Here is a 19,289-nt window from a genome sequence, read left to right as displayed (position 1 = left end):
TTAAAAAACAATATTTTTAAATTAGGTGTTTTTTTTTCACAATATTGTACTTTCATTATACTAGAACGTAGCATTTAATTAAAGTCGAGTTATTCTGATAATTTGCTTAATTTAATTGAGTTGATGAGGAGGTTTATGAAAATACAAAAAAATCATCAGATATTCTAATTAAGTGCAAACGTTTGGCGGTTATTTGAAAAATTACTATTACCGGTTACCACCTCGGTAGTTGCGTATGCTAAAAAATGACCCCCCAAAAGGGCCCCTTCTTTCAACCAAATGCCCAAGATGTCCCATAGATGAAACCACTATAAATAGTATGAAAGGACCGAGCTGCCAGCACACTGATCTGCTCTTCTGCCATCTATCACTCTCTCTTCTCTCTCTCTCGAAGGAGCCGAAAGAAGATCAACATTACCACTCACGAAGATGGTGACGATGATGGGTCGTAGTGGTGGTGGGGTGGCGGACATCGACGATCTGCCGAAGAACGACGCCAACTACACGGCGCTCACGCCGCTCTGGTTACTCGAGAGGGCGGCATTCGTCCATCCCGACCGGCTCTCCGTGATCTACGGCTCAAGACGCTACACGTGGCTCCAGACATACCGGAGGTGCCGCCGGCTCGCCTCAGCCCTCTCCCGCCGCTCCATCGGCCCCGGCTGTACGGTCAGCATCTCTCTCTCTCTCTTAATTGGTTCTTTTGTTTTATTTTAATTTATTTAACGTGATTTGTTTTGTGTGGAGGTTCTAATCTTTATATTTGAGGCGATAAGTAGGATTTTTGTTGGGTTTTAATTTTTTGAGCAAATAAAAATCTTTTTTTTTCTATTGCTTTTCCTTCTTTTTTGGAACTTGTTTTATTTTAATTTATTTAACGTGATTTATTTTGTGTGGAGGTTCTAATCTTTATATTTGAGGCGGTAAGTAGGATTTTTGTTGGGTTTTAATTTTTTGAGCAAATAAAAATCTTTTTTTTCTCTTGCTTTTCATTCTTTTATGGAATGGACCACCAAGCCCCTCCCTCGAGTTGTGCGGGAGAAGCTTTCAACGCAAACCCAAGTCAAATCTTTCACACTGAGAGGTGGGAATTTATTTTATGTCTTATTTCGGTATTTTTTGTTTTTATAATTTCTGGGGTTTTTTTTTGTTGTATTTTGCTGCTGTTTTTTGTTGGGTTTCTGTCAGGAATCCGTTTTTAATGTTTGCGGAAGACTAGGCAGTTTTGAGTGATTTCGGTGCTGAAAATTTGTTATGATATTATTTATTTATTGTTATATCGTTTGTGGGATCATTTTGGTAATAAATGGTGCCCAAATCCGTTGGCAGAAGTGAGATTGAATTTTCTTTGGTTGGAATGAGAGAGGACTCTGTTTTATTCTGAACCAAAACAAAAAAAGCTTGTTAGAAAATTCCAGGTTTTTATTAGAAAACTATTTAGGAGTGATTAATTTTTAATAAACCATGTTATTTTCGGGTAATAAACCATGGTATTTTCTTATCAATGGTGAAGTTTGCAACTATTTTTGTAATTACAGAATTTGCTGTAAATTTGGCTCATCGCCTCTAAAACAGAGTGGGTGTTGCTCCCACCCCCTGCAAATTTAAATCACTGCAATAAAAATAAAAAAGGAAAGTGGAAATTTTCTGCAGATTTTGGTCTGCAATATTTGGAATTTCCTATACAGTCTTGAAAATAGTGTGCCACAGAACATGGTTCTAGGACTTCGTTTTTGTTTTTTTTTTTCCTTTTTTATCTAACTGTGGTAGAACTAGTTGATTTATTTGTGATACTATTGGGGCCTCGGCTCTCTTCCAATTTATAGCTTCAAAAGATCACTTACCAATATTGGCACAGTTGCAGCATAGTGACAAATATGGGCTTTCTTTAACCAAAAAATGCAAAAAAAAAAGTGAGATATTGTCCAGCCGATAAAAACGTATGTATCGGCTACAAATTAAAAATGTTAATTAATTCATTAAATTATTAGTATTTCCTTTGGAAAAATGATTTTTATTATTTCATATAATTTTTGCCTTTTTTTGTCAAAAATGAGAAAAAAATAAAAAAATTAATTTATCACGAAAACTTGCCTGCCGAATACAAAAAATAACGTTTTGCAGTTTCTGAACAGTCCCTCACAGGATTGTCTTTTTACAAACAATAGATGCCTATAATTTATGAATTTTCCAGCTTTTTTTTATTTGTTTTGGAAGTTGGTCATAAAAATCAGTAAAATTAAACAGCCAGCATAATTATGATATAAATTTTTTTTTCTTGACAAAGGCATAGTTTTCATGCTTATGCATATAAAATTTTAAATGGACTGAACTTGTCTTAAAATTGGCCATGAGTATAGGTAATGGTTTTATATGAAATAACCCTTCTTGCCTTCATGAATTTTAGGTAGCTGTGGTAGCTCCCAATGTCCCTGCAATATATGAAGCCCACTTTGGTGTTCCAATGTCTGGAGCTGTGGTGAACTGTGTGAACATCAGGTTAAATGCAGCAACAATTGCCTTCCTTTTTGAGCATTCTTCTGCTGCAGTTGTTATGGTGGACCAAGAGTTATTTTCTCTAGTGAAAGAAGCTATCAAGATCTGGGCAGACCAGAGCAAAAGTAGGTTCAAGCATCCGATTTTGGTTGTTATAGGCGACGAGAGCTGTGACAAAAAGGCACTCCAGAGTGCTTTGAACAGTGGGGCCATAGAATATGAGCAATTTCTGGAATCTGGAGACCCAGAGTTTGCTTGGAGCCCACCAAAGGATGAGTGGCAAAGTATTGCTTTGGGTTATACTTCTGGTACTACATCAAGCCCAAAGGGTGTCGTTTTGAGCCACAGAGGGGCATATCTTATGGCTCTGAGTGATGCACTTGTCTGGGGGTTGAATGAAGGAGCTATCTATTTGTGGACTTTACCCATGTTTCATTGCAATGGTTGGTGTTTCACATGGTCTCTTGCAGCATTATGTGGGACAAACATTTGTCTGCGCCAGGTGTTTCTCTTAACTTTTCTAAGAAAATCATATTGCTTTGTTTTTTTTTTTCGAATCTGATTTTATGTTAGAAATTTCCTTACTTTTTTTACTCACGAATGGACTTTGGAAAGAGAAAAAAAATACAGGATCCATGTTTAATGCAATGGTTTTTCTATTAGCGGAAGTTACCTCAATGTTTTCTATGTTAAATTAATCTAACCAATCTAAGTTTTTAATCCACCCTCCATAACTGCAAATGTCAGCTGATGGTTCATGTCTGGTTTGCATGATGAACTGTCAAGCCTGTTACTAAATAATCCATTATTCTGTTCTTGGAAATTTTGCATTATCTCTGATATTGCTTCCGCTTTACATGCTCTGTTTGACCGTGTCTACATAAGTTACTGATGGTTTATTTCTTTATCCGCTGCAATTTTGTTTCTGTAAGTTCTATTGTTACTGTTGAGCATGCTTTGTTGCTGGAATGTAAACATTTTGGGTTTTCTTTCTGCTATTGGTCAAAAGAAACTGTAAATTGATCCTAGTAACTGCTTCCCATGTGCCACCCTTTGTGATTAAATGGATTTTTAGGCAAAGCTGAAAATTCTCATGACAAAATTATCAGAAACCTCCTTGATGAGCATGATTTGTCTTGGACATTTGCATGTAATAGATTGCTCTGAGGATTGCTTCCAATCTTGGTTCTAGTGTAAGTGGTAGAATTATGTGGGCAAAAGCATGTACTTCAAGAGTGGATACCTGTTTAATTAAGGTTTTATCATGCTTGTATTGGAATTTTTATGTCCCAGCACACTCCCTTTTTTGCATATTTCTCCCACTGAAATTTTTGTTGGACATTATAGATAGGATGGTGAACTTTAGAGTAGTATCTTATGATCAAGCAGCTTCTAATTATAGCATGACATCGACATGTATGATTTTATGTCCATTTTTCTAAATTGAAGCAGTGAATTATGCTCTATAATGTTAAGTAGCACAAAATACTGCAAGTCACTTGTCGGTTCAGGGGGAATATAGTCTGACATTCTAAAAGGTTTACTCATTAAAATTTTAATGTGGTGAATGCCTCCAGCTTTTCACATGCCAGTTTAGGCCAACTCAGGCAGAAACAGGAAAACCTTCTAATGTATTGGAATTCGACAGGTTGTGAACTTCATTGTGGTTTTGATTTGCATGAGATCTGATTTAAGTCTATCATATTTCTATCTTCCTACCCTCCCTACAAGTAGATTTTTGTGCAGATTGATGCATCATTGTTTGGGATCGTGGTTATCCCTCTGAATGAGATAATTGAAATGTTAGAGCACAACTTCACTATGACTCTCAAATTGATCTCTTTTCTTTGTTGATTGCTGCAAATTGGTTTTTTCTTACCTTCATCATCTTTGTTCATCAGCTCATACACATCCTTTTTTCTTGTTTACACACTACACAGGTAACAGCAAAAGCAATCTACTCTGCTATTGCGAAGTACAAAGTCACTCACTTCTGTGCTGCTCCAGTTGTCCTCAACACCCTTATCAATGCGCCACCGGAGGATACATTTCCCCTCCCCCCCAACAGCATCAACGTCATGACTGCAGGTGCTGCGCCTCCACCTTCCATCCTCACAGCCATGACCGAGCGTGGCTTCCGTGTCACTCACACCTATGGCCTTTCTGAGACATATGGCCCTTCTACAATCTGTGTATGGAAGCCTGAGTGGGATTCACTCCCTCGTGACGTCCAGGCAAAACTCCATGCTCGTCAGGGTGTCCGCTACATTAGTCTGGAAGGGCTCGATGTCGTTGATCTCAAAACGTTGCAGCCTGTCCCCTCTGATGGCACAACCTTGGGAGAGATAGTAATGAGGGGCAACATGGTCATGAAAGGGTACCTGAAGAATCCTAAGGCTAATGAAGAATCATTTAAAGGAGGTTGGTATCACTCTGGGGACATAGGTGTGAAACACAAAGATGGATACATAGAGGTCAAGGACAGGGCAAAGGATATCATAATATCAGGTGGTGAAAACATCAGTAGTTTGGAAGTTGAGAGCATATTGTATACCCATCCAACTATCTTAGAGGTTTCAGTGGTCGCTAGACCTGATCAGCAATGGGGAGAATCACCTTGTGCCTTTGTAACACTAAAGGAGCCAGAAAAGGCAGGACACAGAATGGCTGAACAGATAATTAAGTTTTCTAAGGCCAAGATGCCAGGATATTGGGTGCCGAAGTCGGTGGTGTTCGGGCCATTGCCGAAGACTGCAACAGGGAAGATACAGAAGCATTTACTCAGGGCAAGGGCTAAGGAGTTGGGCCCTCTTGGAAAGAGTAGGATGTAGGAAGATAAAAAGGGGTATATCTCAAAGTAGGACATGTATGCATTTGGGAGCTGGGGCCAGGGCATGGTAAGGGGTCGTTCAGAATCTTCTTATGTGGGCTAGCATAGGTGATCCAAAGTGTGAGGTTGGATCAAATGAGAAATAAAAACGCTGTGAATGTAACTCTTATATGTCCATTCAAATCTTTTTCAGATTGTTGCAAGGCAAACAAGCAAGTATTTATGTGTTAACTCGATTTCCTATTCTTTAGACTATTTATTACCACTCCATCATCCCATTTAGCATATAATACCATGATGTCGTTCTAAAAAGCTATTGCAGACACAGAGCTTCCCCAGACAGAGGTTGGGAAGCTCCGTACATCAACTCACAGATTATCATTTGAAACTCGACACTTTTAACAAATTGTTTAAAGCACCACATGGTGCTACATACAATAGTTGGATTGCTAGAGCTGCACCACCTCAACCAATGGGATCTAGGTTCAAACCCTGCCAGAAGATTCCCCAGTTTGCCTGATACAGGAGGAAAACAGGGGCTTATCATGAAAGTTAGATGAAATCGCATAGTAAGATAATGTAGTTTGAAATGATGCTACATTCGAGTGCAGTAACTTGATTTGGCATTGATAAGCATCCGAATTAATTTAGTCACAGTGATCCCCGCAAATTGAAGAAACCTGGCTAGTTTAAGCAACACATAAAAATTCACAAATCCTAAATATTATAAAAGCAGAAGTGAGGACAATAGGTGTCAAAAAATAGATGGTTTATATTTTTTTTCTTAATTGACATTCATGTCATGTTGCCTACAAATGGAATTAAAAAGGCGTACGGTCATTTATTTGTAATTTTTTTAAAACAAAAAGATGTTACACGGCACAATATAATTTTTGGAAAAATAATGAGCTACTGTCTATAACTTGCAAAGGGATGAGAATCTCTCTCTCTCTCTCTCTAAACCCCTAACTCTTTCCATACAACCCTTTCTCTCTCTGAATGGTAAGCTATGAATTCCTCATGGGTGGCTGTAGACATGGACGACGAATATGAGTTCATTATTTGATTTAACCTGGCCAGCAAAGGCTCACCTTCCCTTGCTGCAAGATTAGAGCATGAGCCGAACCCGGAAATTCTTTTCTTCATGATCTTATAGATATGAAAATATTCCTTGACCTGTTGACAACCAAAGTGCCCTAAGTCACTAAAATTGGATTGAGGAAGTTACTCTAACCGCCATATTTGGCAACTAATGGGAGAAGTTACTTTCCCCACCCCTGCATAAATGGCCTCTTAACTTTGAAGGTTCAAGGGTTTCACGTGTGTTGGTTATTCAGAATGTTTAGACTTTCAAACATATAGCTTTATGCATGTAAATGCGTAACATAGTCATCTGCATGTTAAGACGTTCATTAAACGTCCAAACCCAAGTACACATTCAGAGACCAGCCCTACAAAAAAGACTTAATTAATAAATCCTACGCATTCTAAGTGCAATTTCAGACTGTAATTGTAACCCTTGAATGTAATGCCCACAGTATCATGCAAATAAACAGGGCAGAGAGTTTTATCCGTTCTGTTGCCAAACTTAAGTTTTCATGAAAACATACAACTTTCGAGGCAAAAAAAAGGGAATACCAAAAATATGGATGACCCTCTCTAGAATTCAAGTTTAGCTGTCTCACAAAGATCTGTCTTCACATACTGTAGTAAGAAATCAAAAGTCAAGACTCTTAACTAAAAGACTAGCTGAATCCTCATCAATACCTTCAAATATAACCCTAAACTCAATGAGATTTCACGTATTCCTGAACAATATGAAGCCCCTCAGATTCCTCACCATAGTCCTGCAAAACAATAGGGCATATGATTGGTGAATACATTTTATGGAAGATTCACTTGGCTACCAAGCTACTGCACACTAAAGGTACAAAGCCAAAAAATGGTAAGATGCTATCAAATGTATATTTTGGCAAAACAAATATCCTGTCAGAAAAATAATCAACCGACACTTTATTTTACTCACATGTTCAAACTTGAATACTTCTCCATACCTTGATAACAACACAGGAACAACCAACAACCTTCCTCGCCTTTCCCTCTGAATCAATTTTGCAAAGCTGCACAGAACAAAGCATTTCAGGCCATTCAATACAAAAGTAGTGGTACAATGACTCAGAAAAGAGCCTAAAAATCAAGCTTCAGTTTAAAGCTACCACGTGTAGCTGAAGTGTACCGAACAGAAAGGGAAAGGATGCTCTTGTAATCAATGTTATTCAATACCTACGCATCAAGGCATGAGGCGTATGCGCCTTGAGGCATACGACTGTATGGCAGAAGCGTAGGTGCTTCTGAGGTGCGCGCCTCAGGCCATGAAGTGCATGTCTCAGTGCCGGATGCATCCCTTCCCCCTTTTTAAACCCTATGCATCCTTACCCCCTTTTTAAACCCTAGCACTGAGGAGCCACTGGCGTGTGCATGGACTGTTACCAGTATGCTAGCTACCCTAATTAAGTGACTAAAGCTCTCTCTCTCTCTCTCTCTCTCTCTCTCTCTCTCTCTCTCTCTCTCTCTCTCTCTCTCTCACACACACACACACACACACACACACACACACAGAGGACTGAAACTTGGCATTAGGGGTCAAAATAGAAGATGGAAGAGATGCCCATCCCTCCTCTTTACAAACCCTAGAACTCCTCCACCCCTCTTTAGAGCATAGTTCTTTTGCCCACATTACATATATGTATCTGGCACTCTAATTTGTTGTCTATAGGGGTGCAATAATGTCCTTAATAGATATGAAGAAAGAAATTGGAATATATTTCCTATGTTTAGATAAAAGTTTTGGAAATTATGCTACTATAATATCATGTGTTATGCCTTAAATTTCTCTTTATATATTGTGTTCTATTCTGTTATTACAAACTATTCATGGTAAAATGTGCACTTGTTTTTTTAAATTGTATATTAGTTTGTTTTTCTTGTTGTGCATGTTAGTGGTTGAAATACTTAAGTTTCAACGCTTTGGTACTTACACTTCGCTTCATGGAGGCTGCAACGCTTCACCTCGCCTCAACGCTTCTAACAACCTTGCTTTGAATCGACATAATAACAAAAGACTTTCAGGAATTGTTGGCAGAGAAACCTTTCATGGCTTTACTGATGGCAACAGAAATCAGGAATTGTTTTCAATTTTAAAAGTTTGGTCACAAAATCATTTTCTTATCAAGTCACAATAATATTAGAAATGCTGCCCAGAGGACCCCAACTTGATATTAGAGACAGCATCATGTTGTAAAACAGAATGTTCTACTAGAAGTGGATATTTTAAAATACGATCTCTACAAATACAGAGAATGCGGTACTCATTAATTACACATCATTAGTAATTAAAAAAGCTATCCCAGATATTTTGATGTTAAGACACACATAGTAAAGCTCAAGCAACTAAAACTAGAATTGCTCAGCTTTTGCTTACCCCTGCCCACTCGCCAAGGGTCTTTGCACTGGGAACAGTTACCAGGTTCACATTGTGGTCAGCACAGAGAGCTCGGACCAGTTTGACATAGTCTGGCTGGTTGCAGTCCTCAGCAAGCACACAGAGTTGTGCTGCATGTTTCTCAATGACTTTGGCTCCTTCATGAAGACCACGAGCAAGACCATCATGAGCAAGTGATTTCTTCAGAACAAGCTGCAAAGCTGTCGTGATGTCCATTGGTTCGCCTAGAGCTGGTGCTGATGACTCGGCTACAACAGTGGGACCTTCTTCCCTGCCAAGTCCACCAAAGACTATTGTCATAGTAGAAAACTTTTGCAGGCACACTAAAAACAATCCAACATATTCACAAAAGAGCATTCTTGTTATTTTAGCCACTTCAAAGTAAATAAACCATAAATGACAGTGTTCATTTCACATGACCACCACTACGGGCACATAACAAACCAAGTAGCTTAAGCCCATCCAGGTTTAAAGCTTGGCTTGAGCTCATTCATCCTTTATGCAAAACAAGCTAAGGAATAGACGCAAGCTTTGATTACTTAAACAAGCCCGAGCTTGGAGAGAGGTTTAAGCTTGAGAAACCTCATTTAAGCCCATACCTTTGTTTGTTATATGACATAAACATACACGTATAGTCCAATGGTTGCTCCATTGATTTTCAAAACTGAAGTCACAAGTTCAAGATCACCCTCTCTTATTTCATTTGATGTTTATTAGCTTCTTCAATAAGTTTGGATTGAGCTTAGCTGAACCAAGCTTAAGCTCAACCGGACTTGCCCAGTTGAGCTTGAACATTAATATTCATCCACATCCTGAGTTCCAGCCAAGCTCGAACAGGCCAAGAGGATGGATAGGCCTGTGTTCAGCCATAAACATGACCAAGTGAATAGAAAAATAGAAGGGGATGATGTCTTATATAGGGATGAGCAAGGTCCTAAACTCCATTCTCCCATTGATATGGAGCTATTCATTTTACACTCTTTCACCGTTTGACCTATCCAGGCTAATAGTGACAGATGTCACGATATTTTGAAAATATCACAAAAGTATCTCAATAAGTTGTCAGCCATTAAATAGTAAAAAATATCACAAATTTAAAGTGATTTATTAGCTGCAATATATTAGGAAAGTAACAGTTTATATACATTTTAGGAATATCACAAGATATTGTAGCATTTCTAATAAATATAAAAAATATTATTGATGACAATATAATAGGAAAACGACTGTTTATATACTTTTTATATGCTTTTGTTCTCCACTTTACTTAGAATTTTTCTAAAAATTTTAAACATATTATTGCTGATATTTTGCAGACAAATTGGGAGAAATGTGAAATTTTTTAATTTCTCACAAGAATTAACAGTCTTGCACCCATTTATTCCATTTTAATTGCTGATATCAAAAATGGTTAATTGATTTCATTTTCATTTATTTGTCATTATGGTTATGCTTGCACCCATGTTTTACTACAGTATCACTATATTGTTTTATATTTTTATTCACCAAGATTCTCAAGAATTTTTGATAAAAACAAACTTTTGTAAAGTGTCCAAAAATATTGCCTTGGCAAGAAATTCTTGTGAACAATATTTAGAACGAGGAAGCAAAAAATACATTTGTAGCAATCTGAAAATTCTATGTTTTCACTTCTTTTTCATGAACAAGATTAGACAACTAATTTCTTACTCCAAAATCAACAAAGTAACAAAAATGGAGATCATAAATACCATATAGAAACTTCAACCATCTCAAAGTAATTTGAATTTGCTAGTCAACTTTTCTAGCCAAAATTTTAGATCATTCGACTATAATAATCCATATTCATCTGGATCGTCATCAAATATGAGGCGGTTCATCACATATGAGCTTCTTCTGCCAGAGATCTTTTCTTCCATGCTCAAGCTGCTGAGCAATTTTGTCATCACCTTACAATGAAACTGTGCTCGACAAGCACATGTCCATACAAGATTTGGTAGAGTTCAGTGGTTTTTTTAACAAAGATGCAGTCCTTCAGATACTATTGAGAATAGAACTAGTGCATTTATCGTAAAGCTATTTCTATGATTCAAACATAATCAATTTGAATTCAGCAAAGCGATTCAAAATCATAACAAAACACCGTTTGTTATCTCACATGTGCTTTTCATGAAGAAAGACATTGAAGAGGATGGCCACCTCAAGCATCAAGGAGCTAAGTCAATTATCCAATCAAATGATATTGACCGTATTTCCACTCTTTCCTCAAGAAACAAGTGGGATATTTCTTCACAAAACTGTGCTTCATTTCATATGTGGCAATTTCACCAATATCACCAATGGGGGCTCCGCTTGTCTGGTAGGAGCAGCTAGTGCACGTCACCTTATGTTGGGACGCTGCAAGTTCAAATCCCAATGGTATCTTTGTATAACTGATAGGGGTCTGCCTAACCCCAGCTAGACTTTCAAAAAAAAAAATCTAACAATCACTTTATTAGTTGAAGGAAGAATAAACATGAATCGGATTTGTGAGGAATGTTTCTAAATAGAAATTGTTTTGATAAGATAAATATGCGGCTGGTAAACAAGCATCTGTTTATAGCAAGCTACATAATGCATTGACAAAAAATCTACAATGTGATTCCCTTAGTTGTCAAAAGTTGTGCCTAGGCGTACAGTCACAGCCTAGCCTTATGGGTCTAGGCAGTAGGACCATATTTTTTGACCTAGGCTGCTTAGGCTGTCCCTGCCTACACAGCAGGGACATAATTGTTATGTTTTTATTTTTTTGTCTCCTTTCTTTCTTTTTCTTTTTCCTCTTCCTCTCATCCCAAAAGCTTTCTTTTTTTATTCTCTCTTTTTCTTCTTCCTCCTTTCACCCCTCCAACTTCTCTTTTTCTTCATCTTCTTCTTCCTTTTTCCTTCTTTTTTTTTTCTTCCTCCCCTTGCCCCTCCACTCTTCTTTTTTTCTTCCCTTTAATCCTTTTTTATCTTTTTTATTTTTGTTGTTTACATGTGTTTTTGACACACACATATAAAATCTGTCTTTTCAGTTCTCTCTCTCTCTCTCTCTCTCTCTCTCTATATATATATATATATATATATATATATATATATATATATATATATATATATGTCACATGGGTGCGGGTGCGGGTGCGACACGGGTGCGGCGCAATTTCAAAAATTTTGGACACGGGGACTCGGCTATATATATATTAAAAATAAAATAAAATATATATATATAAGACTCGGTCAAAGTTGTGCCCATTAGGGGACAGGTGATGAGTTGTGAAGGCATTCTGTACACTTTCTTCATACAGGAATAATTCACTTTTGGGCACTTTCTTCATACACTGTAATAATTCACTTTCTTCATACAGGAAAAAACCACAAAAACTTGAGTTGTGCCCATTCTGTACTTAAAACTTGAAAGTGTACAGGTTTTTTAGTTGTGATGGGTTTTTTCCTTACAGCTGTAGCCCAGAAAATTTTAAAAAAAAAAATCAAAAAAAAAATTTTTTCCAAAAAATGGACCAAAATGACCCTGGGTGCGTTGACCACACCCAGGGTCGGGTTGACCGAGTCTGAGCCGCACCCGTGTCGGTGCGTGTCGACGCGGGTGCGGCGACCTTGGAGCCGAGTCCGTGTGACATATATATATATATATATATATATATATATATATATATATATATATATATATATATATATATATATATATATATAAGAACGGGGTTCATCCTATCCCCTTTTTCTTTATGCCAGTTAAGACCCTCCAAATATCAAAGTTTCAGGTGTTGTATGATCAATTTAAACCATTAGATGTGTTTATCAATACTTATTTATTGAGAAATAAGCTTTGTTTCAAATTGATTTGAAGTAAAAAATGTGAACATTGTATCATGAAATTTTAGTAAGATATCAACCGATGATTGTTTTACCTTTTTAAAATACACATCTGAGCATAAAGATGCTTAATCAATTACATGTTCTCCATTCAACAACAATCATAAACACATCTAACGGTTCAATTTGAGTATAAAACATCTAAAAGCTATGATTTTTGGAGGGTCCAAAGAGTGACCTAACAAAGCAAAGGCAAGATAATCCCCATTCTCTCTATCTATCTATCTATATATGTATGTATATAGAGTAATAGGATTGTGTGCCCCAAGTTTTGGTGTAAGTTCAATGTTATGCAATTTCATGAATTTTGTGACATGTTACACATAATTACACACTTCATTCATAGTTGCAATCAGTGTTATCAAAAACGCGCCTTGAGGCGCAAAAGGCGTACGTCACCTTGAGGCGCAGCCCTCTGTGCCTCAAGGCCTAAGCCTAAGGCGTGAGGCGCAAAAAAAAAATTATACAACAAGATTTCTAAGACAATCAATAAGATTTTTGTAGGTTAATCTCATATATTTTTCAGTTATGTAATCAGTTTCTTAGTATATTTTAACTTTTGTTGGTTAATCTCATATATTTTCCAGTTATGTAATCAGTTTTTTAGTTACTTTTATATGTTAATCTCATACTTTTTAGAATAATCTCATATATTTTTCAGTTATGTAATCAGTTTCTTAGTAATATTTTGACTTTTGTTGGTTAATCTCATATATTTTTCAGTTATGTAATCAGTTTTTTTTGTAACAATTATATGTTAAAGTAAAGCCCACGAAAAATAAAAAAAAACAGATTCGGATTCGAATCCGACCAGGACCCGCTGGGTTTAATACCCGCAGCGCTGGGGGCTAGGGTTTTAAAACCCTTTCTCCCCCCCCCCCTCGCAGCTGCGAGCCTTCGCACGCACTCCCCTATGGTAAAAAGGGAAACCCCTTTGGGGTTTCTCGATACGCCCCCCCCCCTAGTAAAAAGGGAAAACCCTTTGGGGTTTCTCGATACACCCCCCCCCCCCTCGCAGTTACGAGCCTTCGCAAGCAACCCCCCCCCCCCTTAGTAAAAAGGGAAACCCCTTTGGGGTTTCTCGATACGCCCCCCCCCCCATGCCTTTAAGAGCACGCAAGGGGAGGGGGCGACCTCACCTCTGTGTGCTCCTCCTCTCTCGCCTCCCTCTCGGCTCTGCCCTCCCTGCATGTGACTCAGTCGACGTAGCCGGCTACCCATCAACACCAGCTCCCTCGCAGGTAAGCCTCCACGATCTCTCCTCCTTGTCTTCCTCTCCTTTTTCCTCTAGTTGTCGGAGGGCCAGCAGGAGGCCGCCGGCCCCTGTCGCACCCTTCCATCCCTGCGCTCTTTGTGTACAAGGGAGGGGTTGCGCCCTTCCCTCCCTGCGCTCTTTGTGTACAAGGGAGGGGCCGCGCCCCCTCCCTGCGCTCTTTGTGTACAAGGGAGGGGCCGCGCCCCCTCCCTGCGCTCCCCGTTGGCAGGGACGGGACCACGTCCCCTCCCTGCGCCCTCTTTGCGCAGGGGAGGGGTCGAGCCCCCTCCCTGCGCTCCCTGTTGGCAAGGGAGGGGATGAGCCCCCTCCCTGCGCCCTCTTTGCGCAGGGGAGGGGTCGAGCCCCCTCCCTGCACTCCCTATTGGCAAGGGAGGGGCTGAGCCCCCTCCCTGCGCCCTCTTTATGCAGGGGAGGGGTCGAGCCCCCTCCCTGTTGGCAGGGGAGGGGTTGAGCCCCCTCCCTACGCCCTCTTTTGGCTAGAGAGGGGTCGAGCCCTCTCCTTTCGTTTTCGGCAAGGGCGATGCCCCTACCTGTTTGTTCTTCGGCAAGCAGGTAGGGGCGAAGCCCTTGCCTTCGCCTCTTTCTGATAACCAACGGGGGGACTCTGCTTGTGTGGAAGGAACAATTAGTGCACGTCACCATGTGTTGGGACATTGCAAGTTCGAACCCCAAATGATATAGTTGTATAGCTAGTAAGGGTTTGTTTAACCCCACCCTTCGGGTTAGCCGGGCAGGTCTGGACTCGCCGAGCCCACACATGCCGCCTCTAACTTCCACTGCGTGGGGTCAACCCCAATTTGGTCAACGCTTCCTGTATCTTAATAAGCACTCTTAATTGTTTGTAGTTCGCACGACGGATCCCACTCATGCTCTACCGTCGGAGCTCCGCATCACCTACAGGCGCACGCAGCGTCGTAACCTCCCAAGGTAGGGAAAAGTGGCACGAGGACTTTGGATGAATTAAATAAAGATTTTGAAAATTGAGATAATGACAGATGATACTTATATGACTCATGATTTAATGTTCATTGCTTGTCTTTATATCCCTGAAATCATATACTTCCTCTAGTCGACATATTTTGCATGCTTATTTAGTTTTGTAGTTATTTCATGTCGTTAATTTCCTTCACTTGCTTCTTGTTGTCATTGCACCGCATGTGATTAGATTGGCTATTACATTTATGTTCTAGCTGCCGCCCTCAGGCAAGCCTCGCGAGACATGCAGATGCACGTACTATATTTTGCATTGTTCGAAAAGGTGTGAAATTGTGTTCGGGCTCTACAGTCTCAAGAAGGGGATCTTCCTTGTGCAAGGCCCTGCTTCTCGAGCATGAAATCCTGCTCATAAAGCTAGTGTGTTGCTAGACGCAACTAACAATACCCCAAGTCGGTTACTCGAAAGGAAGGATTGGATCCACGACGATCCCAAGACTTGGTTGAGATTTTCATGTTTCGTAGTGATTGTGCATGCCAAGTTATATTATTGATTTTATGTCATACAAAACACAATGTTGGGGTTATCCTTTGTGAAACCCATGATTTACGATCATTGTCAGACCTTTTTTGATAGGTACGGTATGTTCACTACAATGAGTAGTATAAGAGGTCGTTGAGCACCTCGAGTTATGCAATAAGCACTCTGTTGAAATAAATAAAGATAATGATGTTCGTCTCCACAGGCCAAATGTTCAAAGAGCTATGCATGTCAAGATTGAACTAAATGAATTGCAACATATTAAATGTTACCCTTTCATCATAGTCGTACCTTTGGACAGGTACGTCTGGTTTGTGTTACGATGATTGGATGATGGGATTGTGGCAACCTCGAAATGTGCAAATAACACAATGTTGAGATCACATAAATGGTGATGATTCGCCTTCACTGGCAAGATGCTCGAGTTGGTTGAGAGACCAGAACATGCAGAATGGGTCTTCAGTTAACTAACACCTGACGCACCCATTCGAACAACTGATTCCCGTCAAAAGAGAGGACAGAAAGGTACAAAAACTCTAATGAAGAGGCCATTAATGACAGTTACGAGCAAAAGACCTGGCTTCCCCAGTCATCAGAGTTAGGAGAAATGGGCTACAAAAGATAACTTTCAGGCACTTCTGCAGAAGTTGGATGCATCCATTGAAACAAGTGGCCTTTGGAGAATTCTCTCTCGGTCACCGACCATCCCCTTAGGAGCGGACTCAATTAGCTATTCGGGGTATTGAAAATACATTGGCATAATAGACCCCCAAACTAGTCTCAATTGTTTCTACGATTCGTATCGTGTGCGTACCCCCAAGGCCAGCTAATATCGAAACATAAATTAACATGTTCTCATTGCTAGCTGAATTGTTCATGCCTGATGTAGAATTATATTTGTTAGTTAAACTACTTATGTAGTTCTTTACTTGTATTAATTAGCTAACTGTGCTAGTTAACTGCAATATAATGTTGCTTACATCTTATGTTGTCTCTTTCCTTCAATTTAGATGTTCTTTGTATATGTTACTCAGATTTAATTTATCGCAATTACAAATGCTACTACTGCTTTCAATGAAATAAATTGTTTATCTTGTGATGTCCTACTTTATTTATTCTACATTGTTTAGTTGTGCACTTACCAGTTTGTTATTAAACTGACCCATGTCATGGGCAGGTGGCAAGTATGACTTTACAGACGGCCGATGGCGCGATGCAACATAGCTTGAGATCACCCTCTTTCTGCTGGCGTCCTGGTATTCTTTGTGAATAAGGTTGGTTTGTAAGCTAACGTGCTCAGAATTGTCAACTTGTTTTCCTTTCTAAAAAGAAATTTCTTTCGTTGAAGTCTTTAAAACCAAATCCTGAAATTGTAAAGGTTTTTCCTAAATGTTTTCAAAATTTACAAGTTGAAAATTTTGAGGCGTTACAGTTAATCTCATATTTTTTAGGATAATCGCATATATTTTAACTTTTGTAGGTTAATCTCATATATTTTTCAGTTATTTCAGTTATGTAATCAGTTTTTTAGTTACTTTTATATGTTAATCTCATATTTTTTAGAATAATCTCATATATTTTAACTTTTGTAGGTTAATCTCATATATTTTCCAGTTATTTCAGTTATGTAATCAGTTTCTTAGTATATTTTAACTTTTGTTGGTTAATTTCATATATTTTCCAGTTATGTAATCAGTTTTTAGTTACTTTTATATGTTAATCTCATATTTTTTAGTACTTATTTGAGATTTTCTATTTCTTATTGGTTGTCATTTCATCAATAAAGTATTTCTTTATTTCTTTATATTTTTAGATACTTTTTAATATTTTTTTAATGTTTTAAAAAAAATTTTGAGGCTTACCTCGATTTTTGGTGGAGTGCCTCGCTACGCCTCAACGCTTTTCACAACACTGGTTGCAATCATATGTTTGTTACTAAATTTAACCATTTATTGTAATATTTTTATTTTTATTTTTATTGATGTTTTATTTTTTTGGTCCCCCCTAGGTCGACTAGTCCTAGGCCTTTTAGGTGTCTTCCACCTAGGCCCCAACCAGAGTTACCGGAAGTGCCTAGGCATATGGGGAAGCGTGTTTCGAAAGCGTGAAACGTCGCACTTCCGAAACGCGCAGGGAAGTATTTCCCTTTTATGGGAAGCGCACTTCCCTTTTATAGGAAACGTGATTCCCCCTTTTTCATTTTTTTTAATTTTTTTTTAATTTTTTAATTTTTTTCCCTCTTTTTTCGCTAACCCCTCGCTTCCGGTTCGCTTCCTAGGTCGCTTCCAAGACGGTTCGTGATTCGCTTCTAAGTCTTCCCATGCTTCCCGCTTCCCGCTTCCTAAAATTTTGAAAGTGCTTTGCTTCCCGCTCCCGCTCCCGCTTCCGCTTCCGCTTCCGCGACTGGCAATCATGGCTCCGACTAACGCTTTTGACAACTAATATGATTCCGCAGGATCTATTTTCTTTCAAGCAATAAATTCCTACCAATTGAAAGAATCTTCTGACCAATCCAAAGTGAAATCCAATTCCATTACAAATATGATACTAATGCCATTTCTCATGCTTCACAGCAGACACAAACTACACTGATTAAATTACTCAGCAACTTCAAAGCTACACATAGAGAACCTCCAATCAAACATAACATAGGGGTGTGCAACATAATGCTGCTTCTATCTACACCATCCAAGTGAAAATACAATCCTAGGCACCTCTTAGGAACTATGTCATTGAAATCATGACCTTATACTTGCCTAACATTCCAATCAAGCCAGGACAAGTAATGCACCAACAAGGTGAGATATGATTGCACATTCAAATTAGAAGCAATCGCGTCTGTGCTTGATAAGAGGAAAGACGTAAACAGAGGAAGACGGTTTCAATGACATAGAGTGCATGGGCAACGATACAAAACCAAATCCGCACCAATAAAAAAGAATCAATCACAATGCGTAATAGTTTCTCCTTCCATGGAATACCCACAACAAATTTTGCGCAGAATCCGATCCCCATCTTAAAAATGATCCAACCCGTAACGAATTATCTAAAATAAAATAATAAGAATAGCAAGAAAAGTGCCCAAACTAACGCAAACCCAATAATGTCATATCAATTCGATCATACAAATTCAGAAGAAAGAAAGAAAGATGAGGAAGAAAACAGTGAGAAGAAAAAGAAAAAGATAGATGAAGATGGAGAGCCATACCCTGACATTGTGGAGATCTGAAGATCGTTCCTGCTCGCTCGATCTTAGAACTTTGGGAAAGCGTGGGGGGAGAGGAGAAAGAGAAACCACAAAACCCCTACAAGAGAAAAGAAGAGACAAACCTTAGCCCTAGTCTAGTGGGTGTCAACGGGTCGGGTTTGACACTGACCCGACTCGTACCAAACCCTATAGGGTCAAGGTTTGGTGATAAACAAGAAGATCCGATTAGAATCCAGAATCAAAGGGTCCGATTAATATATGGACCCGGATATAGTTTGTAAAATTTTATACTCGATCCGAGTTTCAATTAAGATCTATAAATTTTTAATGTAAAAAAGAAAAAAATATATTATTTTACCGGGTATGATTCGGGTCTGATTCATGTAATACTTAAGATCCGGATATGGGTTCTCTTATGGTGGGTTAGATTGGACCTGGGTCCTGACCCAATACCAGCATCTCAGATCAGATCTAGGTTTGGTCCAACCTGAGTTCGAATCAAACCCGACCCATTGGCACCCTACCCTAGTCTAACCAAGAATAGTGCGGACAGACATGACCGTTTGTGGGCCAAGCGTTGCAAACGGATCAGATATAGTTGGATATCTTGGTCTG

The 19,289-nt window shown here is 39.0% G+C and overlaps 2 protein-coding genes across 2 annotated transcripts; one reads left to right on the top strand and one right to left on the bottom strand.

The window, feature by feature from the left end:
- Nucleotides 1-426: 426 nt before the first annotated feature.
- Nucleotides 427-5,591, top strand: LOC149844116 (acetate--CoA ligase CCL3-like). The gene is made up of 3 exons (XM_090000328.1): nt 427-669; nt 2,408-2,998; nt 4,437-5,591. The coding sequence occupies exons 1-3, from the start codon at nt 430-432 to the stop codon at nt 5,325-5,327; spliced, it is 1,722 nt and encodes a 573-aa protein (XP_089856454.1). The 5' UTR covers nt 427-429; the 3' UTR covers nt 5,328-5,591.
- A 51-nt stretch (nt 5,592-5,642) lies between these two features.
- Nucleotides 5,643-18,777, bottom strand: LOC149844115 (small ribosomal subunit protein eS12-like). Its single transcript, XM_090000329.1, has 4 exons — nt 18,675-18,777; nt 8,808-9,099; nt 7,381-7,446; nt 5,643-7,173 (listed from the first exon to the last, which is right to left on the bottom strand). The coding sequence occupies exons 1-4, from the start codon at nt 18,680-18,682 to the stop codon at nt 7,114-7,116; spliced, it is 426 nt and encodes a 141-aa protein (XP_089856455.1). The 5' UTR covers nt 18,683-18,777; the 3' UTR covers nt 5,643-7,113.
- Nucleotides 18,778-19,289: the final 512 nt, after the last annotated feature.

This window comes from Nuphar pumila, chromosome 3 (genome assembly GCF_984573655.1).
Source record: "Nuphar pumila chromosome 3, dmNupPumi1.hap1.1, whole genome shotgun sequence".
Taxonomy (NCBI): Eukaryota; Viridiplantae; Streptophyta; class Magnoliopsida; order Nymphaeales; family Nymphaeaceae; genus Nuphar; species Nuphar pumila.
This window is presented reverse-complemented; position numbering and strand designations above follow the sequence as displayed.

Coding starts and splice junctions, on each gene's coding strand:
- LOC149844116 (XM_090000328.1), top strand. CDS start 430: ATGGTGACGATGATGGGTCGTAGTGGTGGTGGGGTGGCGGACATCGAC. Junction 670..2,407: donor CCATCGGCCCCGGCTGTACG/GTCAGCATCTCT, acceptor CATGAATTTTAG/GTAGCTGTGGTAGCTCCCAA. Junction 2,999..4,436: donor CAAACATTTGTCTGCGCCAG/GTGTTTCTCTTA, acceptor CACACTACACAG/GTAACAGCAAAAGCAATCTA.
- LOC149844115 (XM_090000329.1), bottom strand. Junction 7,447..8,807: donor CCCTTGGCGAGTGGGCAGGG/GTAAGCAAAAGC, acceptor TGTTCTGTGCAG/CTTTGCAAAATTGATTCAGA. Junction 7,174..7,380: donor GTTCCTGTGTTGTTATCAAG/GTATGGAGAAGT, acceptor ATTGTTTTGCAG/GACTATGGTGAGGAATCTGA.